Source organism: Chelonia mydas, chromosome 1 (genome assembly GCF_015237465.2).
Source record: "Chelonia mydas isolate rCheMyd1 chromosome 1, rCheMyd1.pri.v2, whole genome shotgun sequence".
Taxonomy (NCBI): Eukaryota; Metazoa; Chordata; order Testudines; family Cheloniidae; genus Chelonia; species Chelonia mydas.
Window position 1 is genome coordinate 318,585,030 of NC_057849.1, and position 22,660 is coordinate 318,607,689.

Consider the following 22,660-nt stretch of genomic DNA (forward strand, 5'->3'; position numbering starts at 1 on the left):
GCCAGGATCCCCTGGGGGACTAACATGAAGGGGAAGGGAGTCCAGGAGAGCTGGCTGTATTTCAAGGAATCCCTGTTGAGGTTACAGGGACAAACCACCCCGATGAGTCGAAAGAATAGTAAATATGGCAGGCGACCAGCTTGGCTTAATGGTGAAATCCTAGCGGATCTTAAACATAAAAAAGAAGCTTACAAGAAGTGGAAGGTTGGACATATGACCAGGGAAGAGTATAAAAATATTGCTCGGGCATGTAGGAAAGATATCAGGAGGGCCAAATCGCACCTGGAGCTGCAGCTAGCAAGAGATGTCAAGAGTAACAAGAAGGGTTTCTTCAGGTATGTTGGCAACAAGAAGAAAGCCAAGGAAAGTGTGGGCCCCTTACTGAATGAGGGAGGCAACCTAGTGACAGAGGATGTGGAAAAAGCTAATGTGCTCAATGCTTTTTTTGCCTCTGTTTTCACTAACAAGGTCAGCTCCCAGACTGCTGCGCTGGGCATCACAGAATGGGGAAGAGATGGCCAGCCCTCTGTGGAGATAGAGGTGGTTAGGGACTATTTAGAAAAGCTGGACGTGCACAAGTCCATGGGGCCGGACGAGTTGTATCCAAGAGTGCTGAAGGAGTTGGCGGCTGTGATTGCAGAGCCCTTGGCCATTATCTTTGAAAACTCGTGGCGAACGGGGGAAGTCCCGGATGACTGGAAAAAGGCTAATGTAGTGCCACTCTTTAAAAAAGGGAAGAAGGAGGATCCTGGGAACTACAGGCCAGTCAGCCTCACCTCAGTCCCTGGAAAAAATCATGGAGCAGGTCCTCAAAGAATCAATCCTGAAGCACTTACATGAGAGGAAAGTGATCAAGAACAGTCAGCATGGATTCACCAAGGGAAGGTCATGCCTGACTAATCTAATCGCCTTTTACGATGAGATTACTGGTTCTGTGGATGAAGGGAAAGCAGTGGATGTATTGTTTCTTGACTTTAGCAAAGCTTTTGACACGGTCTCCCACAGTATTCTTGTCAGCAAGTTAAGGAAGTATGGGCTGGATGAATGCACTATACGGTGGGTAGAAAGCTGGCTAGATTGTCGGGCTCAACGGGTAGTGATCAATGGCTCCATGTCTAGTTGGCAGCCGGTGTCAAGTGGAGTGCCCCAGGGGTCGGTCCTGGGACCGGTTTTGTTCAATATCTTTATAAATGATCTGGAGGATGGTGTGGATTGCACTCTCAGCAAATTTGCGGATGATACTAAACTGGGAGGAGTGGTAGATACGCTGGAGGGGAGGGATAGGATACAGAAGGACCTAGACAAATTGGAGGATTGGGCCAAAAGAAATCTGATGAGGTTCAATAAGGATAAGTGCAGGGTCCTGCACTTAGGATGGAAGAATCCAATGCACCGCTACAGACTAGGGACCGAATGGCTAGGCAGCAGTTCTGCGGAAAAGGACCTAGGGGTGACAGTGGACGAGAAGCTGGATATGAGTCAGCAGTGTGCCCTTGTTGCCAAGAAGGCCAATGGCATTTTGGGATGTATAAGTAGGGGCATTGCCAGCAGATCGAGGGACGTGATCGTTCCCCTCTATTCGACACTGGTGAGGCCTCATCTGGAGTACTGTGTCCAGTTTTGGGCCCCACACTACAAGAAGGATGTGGATAAATTGGAGAGAGTCCAGCGAAGGGCAACAAAACTGATTAGGGGTCTAGAGCACATGACTTATGAGGAGAGGCTGAGGGAGCTGGGATTGTTTAGTCTGCAGAAGAGAAGAATGAGGGGGGATTTGATAGCTGCTTTCAACTACCTGAAAGGGGGTTCCAAAGAGGATGGCTCTAGACTGTTCTCAATGGTAGCAGATGACAGAACGAGGAGTAATGGTCTCAAGTTGCAATGGGGGAGGTTTAGATTGGATATTAGGAAAAACTTTTTCACTAAGAGGGTGGTGAAACACTGGAATGCGTTACCTAGGGAGGTGGTAGAATCTCCTTCCTTAGAGGTTTTTAAGGTCAGGCTTGACACAGCCCTGGCTGGGATGATTTAACTGGGACTTGGTCCTGCTTCGAGCAGGGGGTTGGACTAGATGACCTTCTGGGGTCCCTTCCAACCCTGATATTCTATGATTCTATGTGCAACCCCTTTGCTGCCTGTTGCTTTGCACAGGTGTATCTGAACGTAACATAGTAAACACTGTTGATGAAAGATGTGGACAAACTGGAGAAAGTCCAGAGGAGAATGACAAAAATGATTAAAGGTCTAGAAAACATGATTATAAGGAAAGATTGAAAAAAATGGGTTTATTTAATCTGGAGAAGAGAAGATTGAAGGGGGGAAATTGTAACAGTCTTCAAATACATAAAAGGCTGTTACAAGGAGGAGGGTGAAAAATTATTCTCCTTAACTTCTGAGGATAGGACAAGAAGCAATGGAGGTTGCAGCAAGGGCGATTTAGGTTGGACATTATGAAAATCTTCCTGTCGGGGTAGTTAAGTACTGGAACAAATTGCCTAGGGGGGTTGTGGAACCTCCATCATTATCTAACCTGTTCTTAAAAACCTCCAAACACCTGTCAGGAATGGTCTAGTTATTACATAGTCCTGCCTTGAGTGCAGAGGACAGGATTAGATCATCTATTGAGGTTCCTTTCTGTCCTACATGTCTATGATTCTATGCACAAGGTGGAATGAACCCAGTTCATTTCATCTTAGCTTGTTAGTTCAGCTAAAATGCAAAAATAGGCTTGTGTTTAACCCCTAAAGTCAGCAGACATGATTTAATACACAGGAATAGCAAATCTGTCAGATTACATAGTGTTTTTTCAGACTAGAGCCATACTAACTTATTTGCACAGTGAAATGCTTTATAAAATGGGCATTATGAAAGCACAACTGGCTCCCTGGCAAAATTTCTGACTCTGTCGGTGTCAGAACATTTTTAAAAAAATAATTTCTCTTGCCAGTTTGAAGCACTGAGTCCATAGCTGATTCTGAAAACCAGCCCTTGTAAGTCTCAGGTGCGGAAAGGCACAATTAGGTTCTCTCATGCAAATGCTGATTCTCAGACACATTTCCGACTGTTTTGGTGCAAATGAGGTAGGAGCAACTTGACAAACAAAAACAAAGATTTCAGAGCGGCAGCCATGTTCGTCTGTATCAGCAAAAAAACCCACAAGTCGTCCTTGTGGCACGTTAGAGACAAACACATTTATTTGGGAATAAGCTTTCGTGGGCTAAAACCCACTTCATCGGAGATTCCCCCCCCCTTTTTTATGCCTCCTTGTTTTAAAACCTTTAGCTCATTTTTGCTGGCTGTTTCTGTATAAACATTAGTAGAAGCTGGAATTGGAAATCAGCAGTTGAAATTAGTAAGAGCTTTTGCTGCCCACTGGTGGCTTTTTCAAGGTAATTTCCATGGAAACAGATGTTGAAAATAAGCACCTTGAAATATAAATATGAAAACTTCTCCTAAATGTTTCCTCTTTCTGATTTTTTTTTTTTTTTTTTTTTTTTTTTTTTTAGAAACTAGGTTAGCAAATGCTGCTGCTACTAGGCATCCCTGAGGAGGATGAGTGTAACTACATTTTCTCCAGTGTAATAATACTGATAGCTTACACGCTGGGATCATTTGCATGTTTAAAAGGTACATTACATGGCATAGCTAGTCCTGGTGTGCAGAGGCTCCTATGACATCCCCTCCAACTTTCTCCCTTAAATAGGCTCTAGACTGAATCAAATCTCTAGTATAAGTGGGTGCAGCTCCCAGCCTCAGAAGTGGGAGCTGGGCAAACTTATCTTGGGGCTGCCTTCCCTGTCTTAGGTTTCAAATGAGCAAAGTACTTAAGTATATGCTTAAATTTTAGCATGTGAGTCGTCCCACTGACTTCAGTGTGACAATTCACATGCACAGAGTTAGACATATGCCTTGTTGGATCAGGTTCTAATTGCAGCACTGAACAGACATCCCAGTCCTGCTTTATCTCCATTGCAGCCTTGCCTGAGATGGTTTCCAAATCTACTTCCATTTTGTTTTCTCCCTCTACCATTCTCTCCCATACACAAAATGCCTGATCTCTTCCCCATGTTGCTACTTTGTATTTACAGACACTATATTCAGCTTCTGAAAACTGCTTATTGCAAAATAGAAACGTCATCTGTACTGACCTGCAAGCAGAACAGCAAAAAACTGAAGACACTTGATTCGTTTCATGGTCAGACAGGTAGAATTAGTACACACAGTATGTCAACCTTTTATAATGGGCAACACAAGGACAGCTACATCGGCATATCTGTAATTTGAGACACTGCAAACATTTTCCAAACATTAGTATCTGACATGAGGTTAACCAAAACACATGCTCTTCTACACATGTCAGGTACTGTTTTTTTACTGGATAAAGATACAGAATGTAAAACATGTTGGTAACTAAAAACTAAAAGTAAACTAAAATTAAAATTAAAGAGCTGGATGCTTTCCTCTAGTCTGCCAGACAGAAGACATCAGAAATCAGGCAGGACCTTTAGGCTTTCATGGCTCTGCCCCCAGCCTCTCCTCACCAACTGTCCCACTGAGGGGGAACATTAGTCAGACAGCATGAGGGTGACCTACGATAGTCTCCAGGGCCTTCTTGTAATGAATGTGTTCTGCAGAGTACGCAATAACTATATAAATCTCACATCCACCAATCCACACCACTAACTGGGTACTGGGATTAGAACCCTGAACTTTCATACTCCAAAACCACAGGTCTCTAGTACAATTTAAGCTACAGATGAACTCCTGCAGCTGATGGTAGTAGTACCAGGTGCCTTCTGCTCTCTGTGGACCAGACACTAGAGGGCACACTCACTCATACACACATAACTGCCACCTAAGGGATTTAACATGGGAAGATGGGATATGGTCCTAAATCTTTCGAGCACATACCCTTTGGTAGTCAGAATGAGCGCTTAAACTCCCAGTGTAAGTAATGCTTCCCAACAACCTGAACACAACTGTTAACTCAAACAATGTTAATACTTTGGAAGTCTCAACCAGAGTAAATGAAGATTATTGAGAAGATTTATGAATTTTCATTTACTTTTCAAATTGATTTAATGTGATGGGAAATTCATTTAACAAAAATTAATAGAAAACTTCAAGGCTTTTGTGTGTTTTGTTGTCCTATTGTGTAGTGTCTAGAATTTAGATTGTGAGCTCTCTGGGGTGGGGAATGTCTGCTTTGTTACAAGTCTGTACTGTCCCTAGCAAAATGTGGCCCTAATCCTTGATGGGGTTCCTAGGTGTTATTGTAACACACATAATAAATAATAATGGGAAATTAGAACAATGAAGCCATATAGAAGTAGAATCTATGGAATATTTTACTCATCAGATTGTTCTATTGCATTAAAAAAAAAGTAAAAATGCATTATTTCATGTAAAATTTTTGGCGTCAGGAAGTGTACTCTAACAATGCATTCTTTACAGACAGAATGGTGAAAAATGCACAGAGAAATAATTCACAGTCACATGTTTATTTAAGCATCACCTACATAAGCTACAATTTACAGGCTGATATTTTCCGCCAAAAAAAAAAAAATCCAAACACTGTTTTTTAATCTACATAACCTTTTAAAACTTGCAGAATTTACAAATTAATATTTGGAGCAGCTGGATAAACTATACATCCTCTTTCAATATTCACACTCTGCAACATTTTAAAATCCACATAGGCACAAGATAAGATATTCTCTTTTTACAATCCATCTATTTACATAGCTTTTTCCAAATGTCGATGGTACAGTTCTCATAGTCACTGCCAAGGTTTGCAAAACATAGTGCATCTGAAATATTTTTAGCAGCATATAAAATCAGATAAAAATGAATGACAAATTGCTGTTAAAAAAGAAAATGTGAGATGATAAAAACAAGTTCATAAGAAAAATAGATTAAGATATACTTCTATTATGACATTAAGAATACTGTTCATTACAGAATATAGGCAAAGCACTACTAAAACATAACAATTTAACAGCAATTTAGTTCTAGTCCTGAGCACAGAGTATACACAGCTACACAACTTTGGTCAAAAAGAGTACATGTTAACATTAACACAAATCATACAGCATTCACTGTTAGCCAGAAACAGTCATATCAAAAATATCTGTCACACTAACAACTTTCTCAGATATTTTATTCAGTCTGCTTTTATAACATCAATATAGGTAGCCTTTTACAATCTCAAACCAAGGTCTAGTTTAATTAAAGGCTTAGTACAGTATGCATCATTCCCATGTTATCCCAAGATACAAATCAGCTCATCAGAATGTCTGAGAAAGTGAAGTACAAGAGTATTTTGTTTTGTATTTCAGGTTATAGGTTTGAGACTGTTATCAGAGCAGATTACTTTCCAATTTGTTTAAATTACAAGTGTTATATATGCACACAAATCCAGCCATTAGATATATATATATCAGGGAAACTCAAGTATATTACCAATAGGCTATTTTTAAATACAGTATACAGGGCAAGTGTTCTAAGGATATCAATGCTAGTAGAATACAACACATATTTACCAGTTGGGTTCAGCTGCATTTTCCAGTTTATTCCAGTTGTTAGTGTTTACCCAGTAAATGCACAGCAAAGTGCACTAAGAACACACAGCATTTTATCACAGTTTTCATTTGTGCCCATCATTTCAATTCATGTTTAATTACTGGCAATATCTTCATTTGCATCTCCAGTATCAGAGATATGTCCATCTAGCAGGTTGCGAGCTTTCCAGATCCTCACAGTTCGATCACTGTAAAATATTTGTGGTATCAAACAGAAAAAGTGAGCAAAAAAGAAAAAAACCAAGTTTCTGGAAATGTTTAGCTTGTCAATTTATTTCAAGTTGGTTTTAAATATATATTTTTGTCCTAGACATTTCTTGATCTTTATGTAAGCAGGGCCTCAAGCCAGGATCAGTGTCAGGTCGGGTTTTTGTTTGTTTGTTTGAAGACAGATATTCCCTTAACTCAAGTATTTTGTATACAGGAATATATTGCTAGTGAAATAAGGCCAACATAACTCTTTAGTAATAGAGCTATTTGTCATCTGCATAAGATTCTTAATCTCAGGTATACCAGCAGGGGTTCTTCAACTTTTTCACAGCATGGACCACCTTCTCTTCCATTCATATTGTTACTATTATTATTTGTATTATCATGGCACCTAGGAGTTCCAGTTGTGGACTAGGACCACATTGTGCTAGGTGCTGTACAAACACAGCACTTCACACTACACTGCTGACATAACTACAGAAATTACTAACATAGCAAAGTAGCATTAGAACAGTATTTCCTTTATAGTTAGAAGTCTTTTAATTAAAAAGTAGTAGCTGGAAACTGGAACATATGAACAGTCAGATCTCTACAGACCAGAGTCTGGGAACCAATGTACCAAAGTATTCATAAAATAGATTTATAAGAGCGGACTAAATCCTAACTTTAGAAAAACACCTGAACTTGTAAAAGTTCCATAGCTTAGGTGAAGGACTGTGTTAAGGTTCCTTCCCCACTCTGAACTCTAGGGTAAAGATGTGGGGACCTGCATGAAAGACCCCCTAAGCTTATTCTTACCAGCTTAGGCTAAAAACTTCCCCAAGGTACAAACTTTGCCTTGTCCTTGAACCCTATGCTGCCACCACCAAGCGTTTTAAACAAGAACAGGGGAAGAGCCCACTTGGAGACATCTTCCCCCAAAATATCCCCCCAAGCCCTACACCCCCTTTCCTGGGGAAGGCTTGATAAGAGTCCTCACCAATTTGTACAGGTGAACACAGACCCAAACCCTTGGATCTTAAGAACAATGAAAAAATCTATCAGGTACTTAAAAGAAGAATTTTAATTAAAGAAAAGGTAAAAGAATCACCTCTGTAAAATCAGGATGGTAAATACCTTACAGGGTAATCAGATTCAAAACACAGAGAATCCCGCTAGGCAAAACCTTAAGTTACAAAAAGATACAAAAACAGGAATATACATTCCATCCAGCACAGCTTATTTTACCAGCCATTAAATAAAAGGAAATCTAACACATTTCTAGCTAGATTACTTTCTAACTTAACAGGAGTTATAAGGCTGCATTCCTGATCTGTTCCTGGCAAAAGCATCACACAGACAGACAAACCCTTTGTTCCCCCCGCCCCCCTCCAGATTTGAAAGTATATTGTCCCCTCATTGGTCATTTTGGGTCAGGTGCCAGCAAGGTTATCTTAGCTTCTTAACCCTTGACAGGTGAAAGGGTTTTGCTTCTGGCCAGGAGGAATTTTATAGCACTGTAAACAGAAAGGTGGTTACCCTTCCCTTTATAGTTATGACAGGCTGAATCCTGCTTAAGTTGAAGGGAATGAAACGGGCTCAGTCTGCACTGGGTAGATGTCATGCTATTTTAAGAGGCAGTGGAAAGTACTGGGGCATGGTAAGGGGAGCAGGCCAGGAGAAAACAGGAGGAACCAAGTGGTGAGAATGTGCTCACCACAACTGAATGCAGAGATGCTTTGGCAAAGGAGGATGGGGCTCCTTTAAGGGTCCCTACTACATTTGAGAGAAAAGGGGATTTACCTGAGTGTAGCCAAGGGGAACAGGAAGTGGTGGGACCAGGTAGGGGCATTGACCTACCATATGCACTGGGAGAGAGGGAGAATATTTACACCCCTACATTCTACAAGGATTTCTCTCAGTTACCGATCAGCAGCCCCCCCTCCCCCCTCGTCCCACCCATGGGATCAGAGGAGAACTGGGATTTATGATCTGCTCTGGGCTTGTGCTAGTCTCCTTTTTGTTTTGGGGCTGGGAAGGAATTCTTCCCTCACTACCAGACTGGCAGAGGCAGGATGGGTGTTTTTACCTTCCCCACAGCATGTCCGAGACCTGATGAGGTAGGTAAGGTTACATCAAGATGTCACAACTTAGTTGGTGGCAGGTATCCAGAGCAGGCACTTGTTACTGAGGGGATGCAGTTCCCTGATAAATAGGAGTTGGAAGTGGGATTAGGGGGAGCCATTCCCTAAGGAAGCTGGAAAGAGCTGTGGCTTCTAACGCCTGGTACAGCAGGGAGAGATAACCCTCCCTCTTTACCATCATATGAAGGGAGAGCGGTGCTGTTCCAGCAGCGGGCTGGCTGGGACCAGGTTGGGAAGGTGGGAGGACAAAGGCAGCCCTCCCAAATAGGTAGAAATGATTAAGGAAAAAAAGATGACTTGCACTGCATGATTTATTGCCAGGTATTCCTAGATATGCTAAGTGAATAACGCTGTGGTCTAATTAAAAACTATATACATTGCATTTTATCTTTCTTCCTGAATGGCCAGGACAAAGCACCCATTTAAGTGCCCAAATCCCAGCTAATTTAGTTCAGGAAGTTTCAGCCAAAATAGAAAAGTGCTCAGTCACCCAGGATAGGGAAGGGCCCTAATTCTGGAGCTCTATGCCATAATCCTTCTGGAGGAGACTTCTTGTAAAGCGATTCAGGGTTTTTTTTAAATGTTTTTTCCTTTCAACATGTGCAACACATGTTAAATAACATATCAATATCACCTTTTGAGAAAAATGAAAAGATCTGAATTATGTTAGTAGCCATATAGTCTGTGAAAAATGTATTAATACAGATATGAACCTGATGTAAATATTTATCAGATTTTATCTATCTCCTTGACTTATCTATTACTTGACTAAATAATTGTTTGCTTACCTCACATACTGTATCTTAGGCATATATTCCTGTCCTTATAAGGCTGGGGTCAGCTGGCATGGATCTAAACTCTAGAACTTACTCCTTCCCTGACCTGAAATAGCCCAACTTTGGTGACCTTTTGGGCATACTACATGTGGCATCTGTTGGAGTGGGCTTTTGCCAAAAGCTAAGGCTTTGCTTCCCACAACAATGAAGAAAGAAATTTCTGCAGGTACCTGGCTCCCTGTTGGAATTAACAACACTCCTAGGCTTTTATCGCGTTATTAATAAGGCATAAGGGTACCTGGAGCCTGGGATAGGCCTATTTTTAATTATTTAAAATCTAAATAAACATACAAATATCAGATTTATGTATGATATACATTTCAAAAGGTATATAGCCAACATTTTCAAACATAAATACATACAATGAGACACCTACACCCATATTTAGGCACCTAATATACGTGGCCTGATTTTCATAAACGCAGAGCACTGGCAGCTCCCAATCAATGAGCTGTGGCAGCTCAGTATTTCTTAAAGTTGGGTGCCTCAGTAAATAACATCAGAGTTTAACAATTTTGGCCTTGGCAGGCCCTGTGCTCACCTTAGTTACTGTCTGCCTAGGCTCTGATGCAAATGCCTGCATTTTCTCTAGAATTAGATACTTTTCTTGTTTATAGTGTCTCCAGTATGTTTGATTTTTCCACAAGAGTAATGATTCCATCTATGCTGCTTCTACCTAAACATGCCTATCTTTCTATCTCAGGCTCTTAGATACTGGGAGTACAATGGGAAGATCTGACCTTTTGTCACTAATCATTGACATTTCTCACTTCTACCTAATGATGCACTACTCACTAGAATATTCACGTTAAGACATTAAAGGAGGACAGTAAGAAGTTGCCATATTCGGAGTTTCTGCTTAGCACAGATACCATGTGTTCACATTACAAAAGCATGACATTTTGGGTTGTCTCCTGGTCTATAGGAAATGTTCTGATGCCATATTCTAGCAGTGGATGGCCCGAGGTCTCCATAATGTTTTACAAAAAGAAAAGGAGTACTTGTGGTACCTTAGCGACTAACAAATTTATTTGATATGAGCATAAGCTTTCATGAGCTACAGCTCACTTCATCAGATGCATTCAGTGGAAAATACAGTGGGGAGATTTATATACATAGAGAACATGAACCAATGGATGTTATCATACACACTGTAACCAAAGTGATCACTTAAGGTGAACTATTACCAGCAAGGAACCTTTTGTAGTGATAATCAAGGTGGGCCATTTCCAGCAGTTGACAAGAACGTCTGAGGATCAGTGTGGGGGGGATAAACATGGGGAAATAGTTTTACTTTGTGTAATGACCCATCCAGTCCCAGTCTCTATTCAAGCCTAAGTTAATTGTATCCAGTTTGCAAATTAATTCCAATTCAGCCGTCTCTTGTTGGAGTCTGTTTTTGAAGTTTTTTTTGCCACTTTTAGGTCTGTAATCGAGTGACCATAGAGATTGACGTGTTCTTCAACTGGTTTTTGAATGTTATAATTCTTGATGTCTGATTTGTGTCCATTAATTCTTTTACGTAGAGACTGTCCAGTTTGGCCAATGTGCATAGGGGCATTGCTGGCACATGATGGCATATATCACATTGGTAGATTGGTAGGTGAACGAGTCTCTGATATTGTGGCTGATGTGATTAGGCCCTATGATGGTGTCCCCTGAATAGATATGTCGACACAGTTGGCAACGGGCTTTGTTGCAAGGATAGGTTCCCGGGTTAGCGGTTCTGTTGTGTGGTGTGTGGTTGCTGGTGAGTATTTGCTTCAGGTTGAGGGGCTGTCTGTAAGCAAGGACTGGCCTGTCTCCCAAGATCTGTGAGAGTGATGGGTCGTCCTTCAGGATAGGTTGTAGATCCTTGATGATGCGTTGGAGAGGTTTTAGTTGGGGGCTGAAGGTGACGGCTAGTGGCGTTCTGTTATTTTCTTTGTTGAGCCTGTCCTTAGTCACCAGTGACTTCTGGGTACTCTTCTGGCTCTGTCAATCTGTTTCTTCACTTCAGCAGGTGGGTATTGTAGTTGTAAGAATGCAATAGAGATAGAGATCTTGGAGGTGTTTATCTGCAGGGTTGGACAGGCCCAACAAAGCCTGTTGCCAACTGTGTCGACATATCTATTCAGGGGACACCATCATAGAGCCTAATCACATCAGCCACAATATCAGAGGCTCGTTCACCTGCACATCTACCAATGTGATATATGTCATCATGTGCCAGCAATGCCCCTCTGTCATGTACATTGGTCAAACTGGACAGTCTCTACGTAAAAGAATAAATGGACACAAATCAGACATCAAGAATTATAACATTCAAAAACCAGTTGGAGAACACTTCAATCTCTTTGGTCACTCGATTACAGACCTAAAAGTGGCAATACTTCAACAAAAAAACTTCAAAAACAGACTCCAGTGAGAGACGGCTGAATTGGAATTAATTTGCAAACTGGATACAATTAACTTAGGCTTGAATAGAGACTGGGAGTGGATGGGTCATTACACAAAGTAAAACTATTTCCCCATGTTTATCCCCCCCACCCCCCACTGTTCCTCAGACGTTCTTGTCAACTGGCCCACCTTGATTATCACTACAAAAGGTTCCCCCCCACCCCCGCTCTCTTGCTGGTAACAGCTCACCTTAAGTGATCACTCTGGTTACAGTGTGTATGGTAACACCCATTGTTTCATCTTCTCTAGGTATATAAATCTCCCCACTGTATTTTCCACTGAATGCATCCAATGAAGTGAGCTGTAGCTCACGAAAGCTTATGCTCAAATAAATTGGTTAGTTTCTAATGTGCCACAAGTACTCCTTTTCTTTTTGCGAATACAGACTAACAAGGCTGCTACTCTGAAACCTGTCATAATGTATTACATAGAATGTAAGCAATTTGAAGCATGGACCTTGTCTTTCTGCTTTTACTGTGAAGTGACTAGCTCACTTGTGAGTGCTCTGAATTAATTTGTTTGTGCAGAATTTGAGTTACACATGAAGAAAGAGAAAGTAGTATGTATGGAAAACATTAGAACACAAACTCACTCTGATGCTGTAAAAATGTGGCTGGAGTTGGTGCAGATAGCATTTATAGGACTGTCATGTCCCCGCATTTCTCCTACTGGTATGAATGTGTCCACATTCCAGAGCTTTAGAATACCTCCTCTACAGCCACTGAGAAGAACAGAGGAGCCAGGCACCAGTCCAAGAGCACACACCCAGTCCTTGTGTGCATTAGGAACTTGCTGAAAAACAAATGATACACAAATCGTGCTATAAGGCAGAGTGGGCACAGGAATGAGCACAGGTTTAGGCATCAGGAAGTTCCGAGTTCTAATCCCAATTTCCCAGCTCTGCAACAGACTAGGTATGTGGTCATGCTTCACAATCTCTCTGCTTCACTTTCTCTCTCTGCAAAACAGCAATAAAGCTTTCCTACCGCACATAGTTTTTATATAATAAAATTAGTTAGCATTTGTACATAATTTTGAATGTGTGAAATGCTAAGTGTTATCGCAGACCAGGAATAAAATCCACTATGCACAGTACTGACTCTGATATCTATCTGCTCAGCCCATACGTGCTGAATTTCAAGAGAAGTTAGTTGTAGATACAGAATAATTGTATATTTGAATGTTCAGGTTCTGCATTTTACTGATAAGCATATAAAACAAATTGTGGAACCGCAGAAACATTTCAGACTAAAGAAAATTACCCCTAAAGCTGCAAATGTGTAAGATGCTTACCGGCTGTATATAAATAGTTAAGGAACTGTGAAACTGTTTGTCTAACGCTCATCTCCTCTCCTCTGTTCCCCACTCCCTCCTATGCATTATAAATAGATTTGAGGAACACTTATTAAAAACACATTCTTCCTTAATTGAGGAGAGACCCTACTGATTCAGAAAGTAAAAAGGTACCCGAACAGGATGCCAATAACATTCATTTGAGACCAAGAGCAGTGAACTAATGGCCCAAGCCTGCTCCCATTGACTTCCATGGGAACAGGACTGGGCCATAACTTCCAACACCATTACATTTTATAGCAACTTTAGCTTTGGCTTCTGACTCCACTTTTCTCCCCCTCTGGAATAGTCATGCCAAAAACAGTCAAGAGCAGAGCTAAAACATGTAGTACACAATGAGACTACATACAGCATTACAAACCAGGTGTTTTTATTGCCAGAAAAGGTTATATAATACAATATACGCCATCAGGTTATAAAATTATTGCTAAATGTATTTACAGAGCTCCCAAGTGGCTGAGACGTTTGGTAGAGCAAAATATTACTGACTCCACCAAAAAACCTGAAAGCATAAGTAATCTCTGAGATTAAGCGTCCAGGCTCATACTGCTTTCTAAAATGTCTCCGACTGTTTTCTGAATATATTTAGGCATTCAAAAGCAACATCAATTCTTTGCATTTCTTACTTTAAAATTCAGTACAACTGTGTCACTAAACCCAATGCCTTCATATCACATTTGCAGATAAACGCATGACATATTCTGAAGCAGTATTTGTGGAAAAAACTAGAAGTTAAGGTTAACCATTTTTGAGCTCTGTCATCCTGTTCTGAATTTTTTAACAATTAAATTATAAAGATAACAGGATATGTACTAATGATAGAGCATAAAACAACAAAATATATATACTATATGAGAAAACCTAAAATATATTGCCTCTGGTATACTGGAATACATCCAGTTCACTATATAGTAAATCACTATAGTATAGAGGAAGAGTGCACTATGTACTGTTACAAACATTAACGTAATTATATATGTGAACACATATATCAGTGCAAAGTTCATATTGCACAATATTTTAATGAGTCTGGAAATGTAAAAGTTATGATTCTCAACATTAAGTTGCTCACATTATGCATATATAATATTTTTGTTCCTATTCGACCCATTTTTGTTAAATGTATAGCTTAATATATTTTTTATTTATATGGTAAAATGTATGCTATAAAATACATGGATGTACATACGTACAAACATGGCTGAATACACGTTATTGTGGGAATCTGAATTTCTGTACTTTAACTCCTATTTTAACTGTGCAACCTTAAGACTGCATAACATAGGAAAATAGGAATAGCCATTCCAGATCTGACCAGTGATTTCATAGAAAGGCACAAAAAACATGTAAGACCCAATTATAAAATAATCTGCCCACACAGGAAGTTTCTTCTTAACCTCATCAGTTAGTGGTTCTCTTATGCCCTGAAGGAATAACTTCTGTTTATTTTAATCCTTACTGATACAACTGGATGTTTTCAAAACCTATATAGACATCCAATACTTTTTCAAGAATTGCTAAGCTCTGCAAAGCACTTGGCATGCATGAGATCTAGTGGCAATCAGTCCCACGGACGAATAGTGCACTGTGTAAAACAAGCATTTCTTTTTATCAGATTTGCTGCTTTTCACATCTTCTTTAGTTTTAACTTGCCTAAATAATTTTGTCTCGTCTCAAGGACTCCCTCAAGCCCTGCGATAGGAGCAGAGTCTTGTGGAGCTGCAGCCCATACAGCAGCCCAGGGAGGTTTAGACAGGCATCCACTAATGTCAGGGGCTTCTCCAGCCCCTGAAGCAGCCCAGAATCAGGAAGTCTCAAAAGGTAGCTTAAAGCTGCCTTAGACCTGAGGCTCTCAGTTCTGTGCTGCAGAACAGAACCTCACTCAAAATGTTTTAAATAAAGGTCTGTCAAAGAATGTGCAATATGTCATAGGAAAAAATCAAATCCAAACCAAGATGTTGTTAGGCTCTGCTACAAATCCTACCAGGTACCCACTGAGCATGATCAGAGGTTAATTTTTCCAATGACTTTCAGAATTATTGTCCAAGCAACGTTTTTTTAGTTTGATCGTGGAGATACTCCAGACTGAAAATCATTTAAGCTACACTTCAAAGTTCTATTGTTTTTAACCTAATCCTATTGAAAATAAATGACAATTTTTTAAGAGTGAAAAACATATTTTTCTAGACACATGTAGCTAAAGAGATGTTTTGAAACATTATAGCTATAATTTTACACACACATACATATGTATGCACTTTTCAGTTGAGACCACATAAGAAAACTTTTCAGACAAAAAGAATGTTTTTGGAAGTTGTAAGTAAAACCAAGGGTATACAATGAAAATGCTCTGAAACCCGATTTATAACAATTGTTACTTAGGAAACACTAAAAATTTTGTTCACAAATTACTCCTCAATTCAATATTCTCCACACTGCCCACAATACTGATGTTAATAAACCAATTCAGACCACAAGAAGGTTAAGATGAATATTCCATGAGGATGTAATTTCATGTGTTTATAACAATTCTCTTGAAGCCAACCAATTAACGTACATGTTCTGTGCTCTACTAATGGAGTACAAACCTCTTCACTGTCAGTCTTCTGACATTCCACTTCAACTACAGCAATGGGAAAGCAATGGTGTTCCTAGTACAAAGAGCAGCTCCGCAAGTCCAGTCCATTTGCCCAATATACTTACTTAACAAATTAAAAACAGCAGCAGCAAAGTAGGTAGTGACTGGTTGAGCACAAATTGAGTGTTCATTTATAAAGTATGAAATACACACAAAAGTACTACAGCACAATTATCAGATCATCCACCTGATTTTACATTACCTGAAGCAGGTCTTTTTGAGCTAGATCCCATTTCTTTATTCCGTTATCTCTGGACCCACTAAAAAGGGTGTCTCCAATGATAATAAGTGCTTCAATTCCATCATAATGAGGTGGTTCAAAATTGTGTGTTGGACTAACAGTTCCAAGAGCCCCTTCAGTTACATCAAACATCTGGAACAAGAATAGCAATAAATATTCAGATATGCTATTTTCTCTTGGCAGGCAATTAACAAAATAAATCAGAGAACTCATTTCACCTCTACCATGTAGCTATCGTGAATATATTCAGGGATAATGTAATGTAAGCTCAGGTTTAGCAAAACTCAAGTTAGCAGACCCTGAGTTTGTTAATCTAGGCTTGAGCATCTACACTCATGTTGTAATTGTTCGGGTTCCAATACCTACCTTAAAGGTTGGACTCACGCAGGCTTGAGTCCAACCATCTATACCCCAGTCTTAGTGCCCTCCAAAACGTAGCTGCTCTAGCCTTTTGTTTGTGGTGCAGTGAGGGAAACTTGGACTGTCCAACAAACTTGACTGTCCACAGGACAAAGAAAGTTGGCCCGTGGGATTGAGGAATCCCTTTGGTGAACTTCCAGAGCAAGAGTCCAGTGAGACTGTGTCTAAACTGCAAAGCAATAGAGCTTGAACCATGGGTCCCAGCTTGATTCAGGCTCAGCCCTTCCACTCCCATGGGATCTGTGACTCTTGAGCCAAACCCTCAGTTGGCATCATTTGTGTGTAGACAGAAGGAGGGGTTAGGCTTGAGCCTGAGTTTGAATCTGGGCTTGCACTGCAGGGTAGACAAACCCACCATGAATGATTTATAGGAGGAAACTTGGGAAAGAGCTGGAGAGTTTCATTCCTTATGGGCAAGACCCAGGGTACCATGGAGCACATAAATTATGTGGCAGAGCCCCACTCAAGTAATGTAGCAGAGCTTCACTGAATTCACTGCAAGTGGGAATTATACAAAAGTGCTAACTCACTAGAAGATCAATGGATAAATCTTCTAATTGTATTATAAAAATATGTCCAAATACATAACCAACGCCCAGTATTTATTTGCTTTGTAGCAGAGGAACATCTCTCCTCTCAGCCTTTGTATCTTCACAGACAGCCTGTTAGTAATTTCTGATTGCTCAGGGAAGGAGCATGCAGCAGTATGAGGAGCAGACGGGTGGAAGCATTGTCTTGTAGTTGAGAGGTGGATAGTTGTAGGAAGAGGTGGTAATTTCCAGAAAATTTTGTTTCTGTAAGTGTTCTGTCCCTTTAAGTATTGATGTCTCCTCTGAGCCACATGTACCTTTCTCCTTCCCAGTTCTCGGAGAACGGGGCCCCAGAATGCAGGCTCTTCAAATAACAGACCACTAGCTCCATTCAAATAAGCTCTGTGTCATGCAACTTAGTTACCTTAATAGCACTTTACAATAAATAAACTTGACAGCAAGAAAAATTGATTACTTGGCAATGTAAAAACAAACAAACAAACAAACAGCTTAAATGCATTAAAGGTTTGGGTTTTTTTTTTTTTTTTTAAAAAAGTCATTATGCATGGCATTCAATTAGAAATTCATGGAACAGTTGTATCTGTCTCAGAAAGACATGTAAGGCTAATTTCATCTAAAGATTACATTCACTTCAGTGGTATATTCTGTTCTTAGTATTTTAATACACATCAAGCCACTGAAATACATTAAGTTTACATCCATATTTTAGAATCTCCCTTTAAGAGAATAACAATCTTTCCCACTAAATTAAATGGGATTTACCTGCTGGCCTTTTTCCAGCTTAATTTGACAACATATTACAATACAAATACAATGACATTAAAAGGAAACTATTTGGGTGGCCAAGTCAGGCACTCAAAATTTAGAAAATACTAGAATTAACGTTGCCTGCATAACCTTAATTCTGCCTCTGTCTGGGTGTGCATAATGTACAGTATTAAATTACATGATCACATGCTATTTTCTCCTCAGGATCCCTGCATCATTCAGTGCATCAGGAAGAGAGTTCCTGAATGGTCTGTTATTTGAAAGAGGTTGTGGAATCTCCTTCCTTTGAAGTTTTTAAGGTCAGGCTTGACAAAACCCTGGCTGGGATGATTTAGTGGGGGATTGGTCCTGCTTTGAGCAGAGGGTTGGACTAGATGACCTCCTGAGGTCCCTTCCACCCCTGATATTCTATGAGTCTATGATTTAACCTCTGTACACAGTTCAATATTTTGTGTATATCTATTATGTCACTACTTATTCATCTTCTCACTTTTGATATTGCCCTAATATTTTAATTTTTCTTGATAAGGAAGTCTTTCCTTGAGTCTAAAAATTGATGTTGCCCTTCATCAAATTGTTTCTGCTTTATACTTTTTGAGATAGGGCCATCGTTAGATGGAAAGTGCTATAAAATTGGTATTATTAATAAACATATTAATATGCATTACATGATATACGATTTTCCATCTGGACTGCCATTTTTTGGGATATTGGGAGAGGAAGGTAGAAAATGAAAGTAACACTAATCATAAACCCTGCCCCTACTGGTCAAGTGAAAATACAGTAAAGGAGAAAATGTTAATACTAAGATGTATTACCTTTATATAGTGATCCTTTGAGCCAGTGACGATAAGATCTTGTCCATTGGAAATGCGGTCTACAGTAAGGCACATGACAGGACCTAGGTGACCAGTTAACTTTCCTGTAGACTGGAATCTTTAAGAAGAAGAAAAGGAGTGAATGCGAGGTGGGGGTAATGTGATGAAGAATATTCTTAATTTTTAACCAGCCTTAAACTTGGATGCAGAGAGTATGCAGCTCCATTTTCAAAAGTGTGTGACCCCGTGGGGATTTGGGGGTTTATTACTTCCATTGGATATGCTGAAAAATATGATCTATTTGTACAGTTTTATAGCACAGACAGTTTCTGGCCAAATGGATTTTCTGCGTTTTTGCTCTTTTCTTCACAAGATTTCCAGATGTCTTCTCCACCTTTCCACCCCCACCACACATGGAAATTCACCCAATAAGCATACCCAATCATGGTAAATGTAAATAAATACATGCTTAGCTTGTTTGAAAAATCTACTTTTATGTCAGATGATTCTAACTACAGGCAATTATCTCCATTTTAGCTAGTCTTTGCTTTCTGACTATTTCTGGGTGTCTGTATTCTGATTTGCATAACCACTGTCTGGTTATTTTCAATTACCATATATTATGTAAATCCAGCTGCTCTCATTAGGTGATAGCCACTACTAGTCTGAATGCAGGCATTAGCAAAATCATTTTTCAGTAACTACCTTAAATATGCAAGTCTCCGTACCCTAATGGGCTACTCTAATCTGTATTTTCACTTGTGCCATTTTCAAACTGCTTGCCTCCCGACTCATTTTGACTGAACAGAAAATGACTCTTCTTTTCACTGTAGCTGCTATATAGGCCTGATCCTCCAGATTCTCACTACCAGGCAAAATGCCTGCTATAGTTCTGATCCTACAATGAGCTCCTCAGAGGGCACCATTCACTTAAAGAAGGCGCTACCTACACATAACTCTTTGCAGGATTGGGGCATGAGTGAATATTCGGGCAGTAAGGGTTGGTAGTATCAACCTATGTGTGTTTGTTCTGAGCTGTGTTTCAGAACTGAACCGGGGTTGTGTGGGGCTGGGATTATCTCAGTGCAAACACAATGACCATTATTCTGAAGGGAAGGCTTTGCTGACCTGGGGGTAGTAGGGAGGAGAGATGAAAGGAATGCAGAAAATGAGTCAAAAGGTTTTTAAACCCATTTCCACAATCTCACAGCCCCATTTGATTTGCTTCTATAGTTTTCCCCCCTCTATCATGTACATTTTAGTTTGCTGACCTGTTGGGAAGGAAGGGATGGGGAGCAGGGAAAGGAGAGAAGGAATGAAGGAAAGCAGGGGAAATGACTGGGGAGTTAAGAAAGACCAACGAACAAGGTTGTATGCTTTTCATTTAAAATTCACGTTTCAACTCCGTTTTTATTCTTTTCCACTAATTTAAAAAGTCAATGTTTAATTCAAAGACTCAGCCTAATAGTGATTAGGCAATCACTTCGGAATGTCTTGTATTGGGTCACTAATAACCATAGTGTGGACAAATTAATCCCTTGGATTTTGACCTACGAGCTTGTTCAGCCCAAGGCATTGATATTGCCTCATGAACATGAAGCATCCTGGTGCTATCTTTGTAATATATTCTGGTAAATATCAAGAGAATATTATCTTTTGCCTTAGTTATGTACCTTTTAAGGTCCCACATCCTTACTGCATTTCCAGAAGCTGCATAGAGGAAAGTGCCAGTTGGATTTAGTGCAATTTGGTTGATCTGGTTTTCTCCAGCAGGAATAGTTACTGTTCTGTTAGTGCTTCCAGAACAACCATCACCCGACATCATCTGGCCTGAAGACCTGAATATTACCAAAAAGAGACAGTTACTTTCTCTCTTCTCAAATATACCTTACATTTTGTTTAAAAATAAGCATGCTTATTTGAAGGTAAAAGAACTACAGGTCAATTCTGAACACTGAATAATATAGGCAAATCCACAAAAAACTACACTCTATACATGGATTTAAAAAAATTGACGTTTCCACATATTATAATAAATATTTACTGAGTCTGCATCCATAAAGAGGCTGGCACCAACAAGCTATGCACTTGTACTACATTGACCTGTGACTGGGATCTCAAACTAGGCAGGTCAGCCTGGTAAGTACTTGGATGGGAGACTTTCAGGAAAAAACCCGGGTGCTGATTATTCAGGAGGCAGCATTCTTCTCTCTAACACATGCTGATTGTCTGCCTGTTGATTCATCCCCAGCACAACAGTAGGGTCATGGTGCAATCGGAAATGCCAACTTCCTGGTAAACTGAGTGGCATATTTTTGCAAGAGTGGAGATGTTAACTTTGATATTCTGGCTAAATTGTAGCTTAGGTAACTACATTCCGCTCACTACGTTTCTGTTGTTTCAATTGGATAAATTAATTTCTCTTCCTAAAAACTGTTGTGTATTTATGCTGATACAAAATGACTGCTGTGTTGCACCATACAGGTGGTTGCAGTGGAGTGGTGGATAAAGTGATAACACATATAACTGTACATATAGACAAAAGCAACAAAAGGGGTTGTGTCCTCATTACCTTAACCCTGTAGTGATACTATAAGAGAGGCCTCAGATCAAAGCTGGCAGAGCTGATATCAACTTCATGGCAGCTGCAGTTCTTGGTAGCTGCCTCCTCTGCTACTCCCACAATCAACCCAGCCACTCCAACTTCTCTCCCAAACCCTTCCCCTTGCTCTCTCCCCTGAACTCATACAATCTCCTTTCTAGTTCCTGTAACACATATCCCACCTCTATTTTCACATCCCCACTAGCCAGCACTAAGATGCAATCTCAAGTGAGATCCTGGTGTTTTTAAATTCACTCAGAAAAGAGGTTCCCTTCAAATATTAGCTCTGGCTTTTGAATAACAGTGTTTTTAAACTAGCCTGAATACAGAGTACTCACCTTAAACTCTTGTATTGAAAGATAAGGTAGAGAAAGATTCATGTTTGGTTAGGGTTCTAAGTATCCCCATAAAAAAAGCCCTCCCATATCTTTAAAACTGAATAGAACTATCGTGTAAAGACTCAACTCACTCAACCAAGACCAAAATGCCATCTCAGAGCTGAAAAAAACCTAAAGTTAAAGGCAAAGCTGTTTTTTCTCAGTGGCACATAGAAAAAGAAAAACTTCACAATACTTTCCTTTTCCCTAGAGACTGTGGGTCTACCCCTAAAAGTCCAGGTTTAAAGTCAATGGGAGTCTGTTCAGGGAGTTTGAGCCCTTATGTTGGTTTCTTTGCGGTCCCATAATATTCTGTACTTAAAATATGATCTTTACACTTTCTCTTATTAAGACTAATGCAATTTTATTTAAAATTAAGAATTATTCAGCTCTTTCCATTTGAGATTTCAGTCACTTACGTTAATGTCCGAATACACTTGGCAGAATCACGGATGTCCCACACCTTAATATAAGATGTTGAAATTGTGAAGACCAGGCTAGTATAGTTGCAATATTTTACAGATACAACATTGTTAGGATGACTTCCTAGAGACATAATCTCTTGTCCGGTTACCAGATTCCATACTTTACAAGTGCGATCTAAAAAAGACACACAGAAGAGAAAATGTGTATATTTTTCTCCGTATTAAAAAAAAAATCTATATTTATGTTTATATATCACACCCTCCAACATTTTAGGTCC

General features: G+C 39.9%; 1 protein-coding gene across 14 annotated transcripts in view; it reads right to left on the reverse strand.

The window, feature by feature from the left end:
• Nucleotides 1-5,485: 5,485 nt before the first annotated feature.
• KIF21A (kinesin family member 21A) overlaps nucleotides 5,486-22,660 on the reverse strand; it is a 165,434-nt gene continuing 148,259 nt past the window's right edge. For all 14 annotated transcript variants that reach the window (XM_037889118.2, XM_037889107.2, XM_043551328.1 and 11 more), the window contains 6 exons: nucleotides 22,377-22,557; nucleotides 20,652-20,816; nucleotides 18,979-19,096; nucleotides 16,383-16,553; nucleotides 12,782-12,981; nucleotides 5,486-6,769 (listed from right to left, as the gene is read on the reverse strand). In XM_037889118.2, the coding sequence (XP_037745046.1) occupies nucleotides 6,676-6,769; nucleotides 12,782-12,981; nucleotides 16,383-16,553; nucleotides 18,979-19,096; nucleotides 20,652-20,816; nucleotides 22,377-22,557 (929 nt within the window). In that variant the 3' untranslated portion in view covers nucleotides 5,486-6,675. The remainder of the gene's footprint in view (nucleotides 6,770-12,781; nucleotides 12,982-16,382; nucleotides 16,554-18,978; nucleotides 19,097-20,651; nucleotides 20,817-22,376; nucleotides 22,558-22,660) is intronic.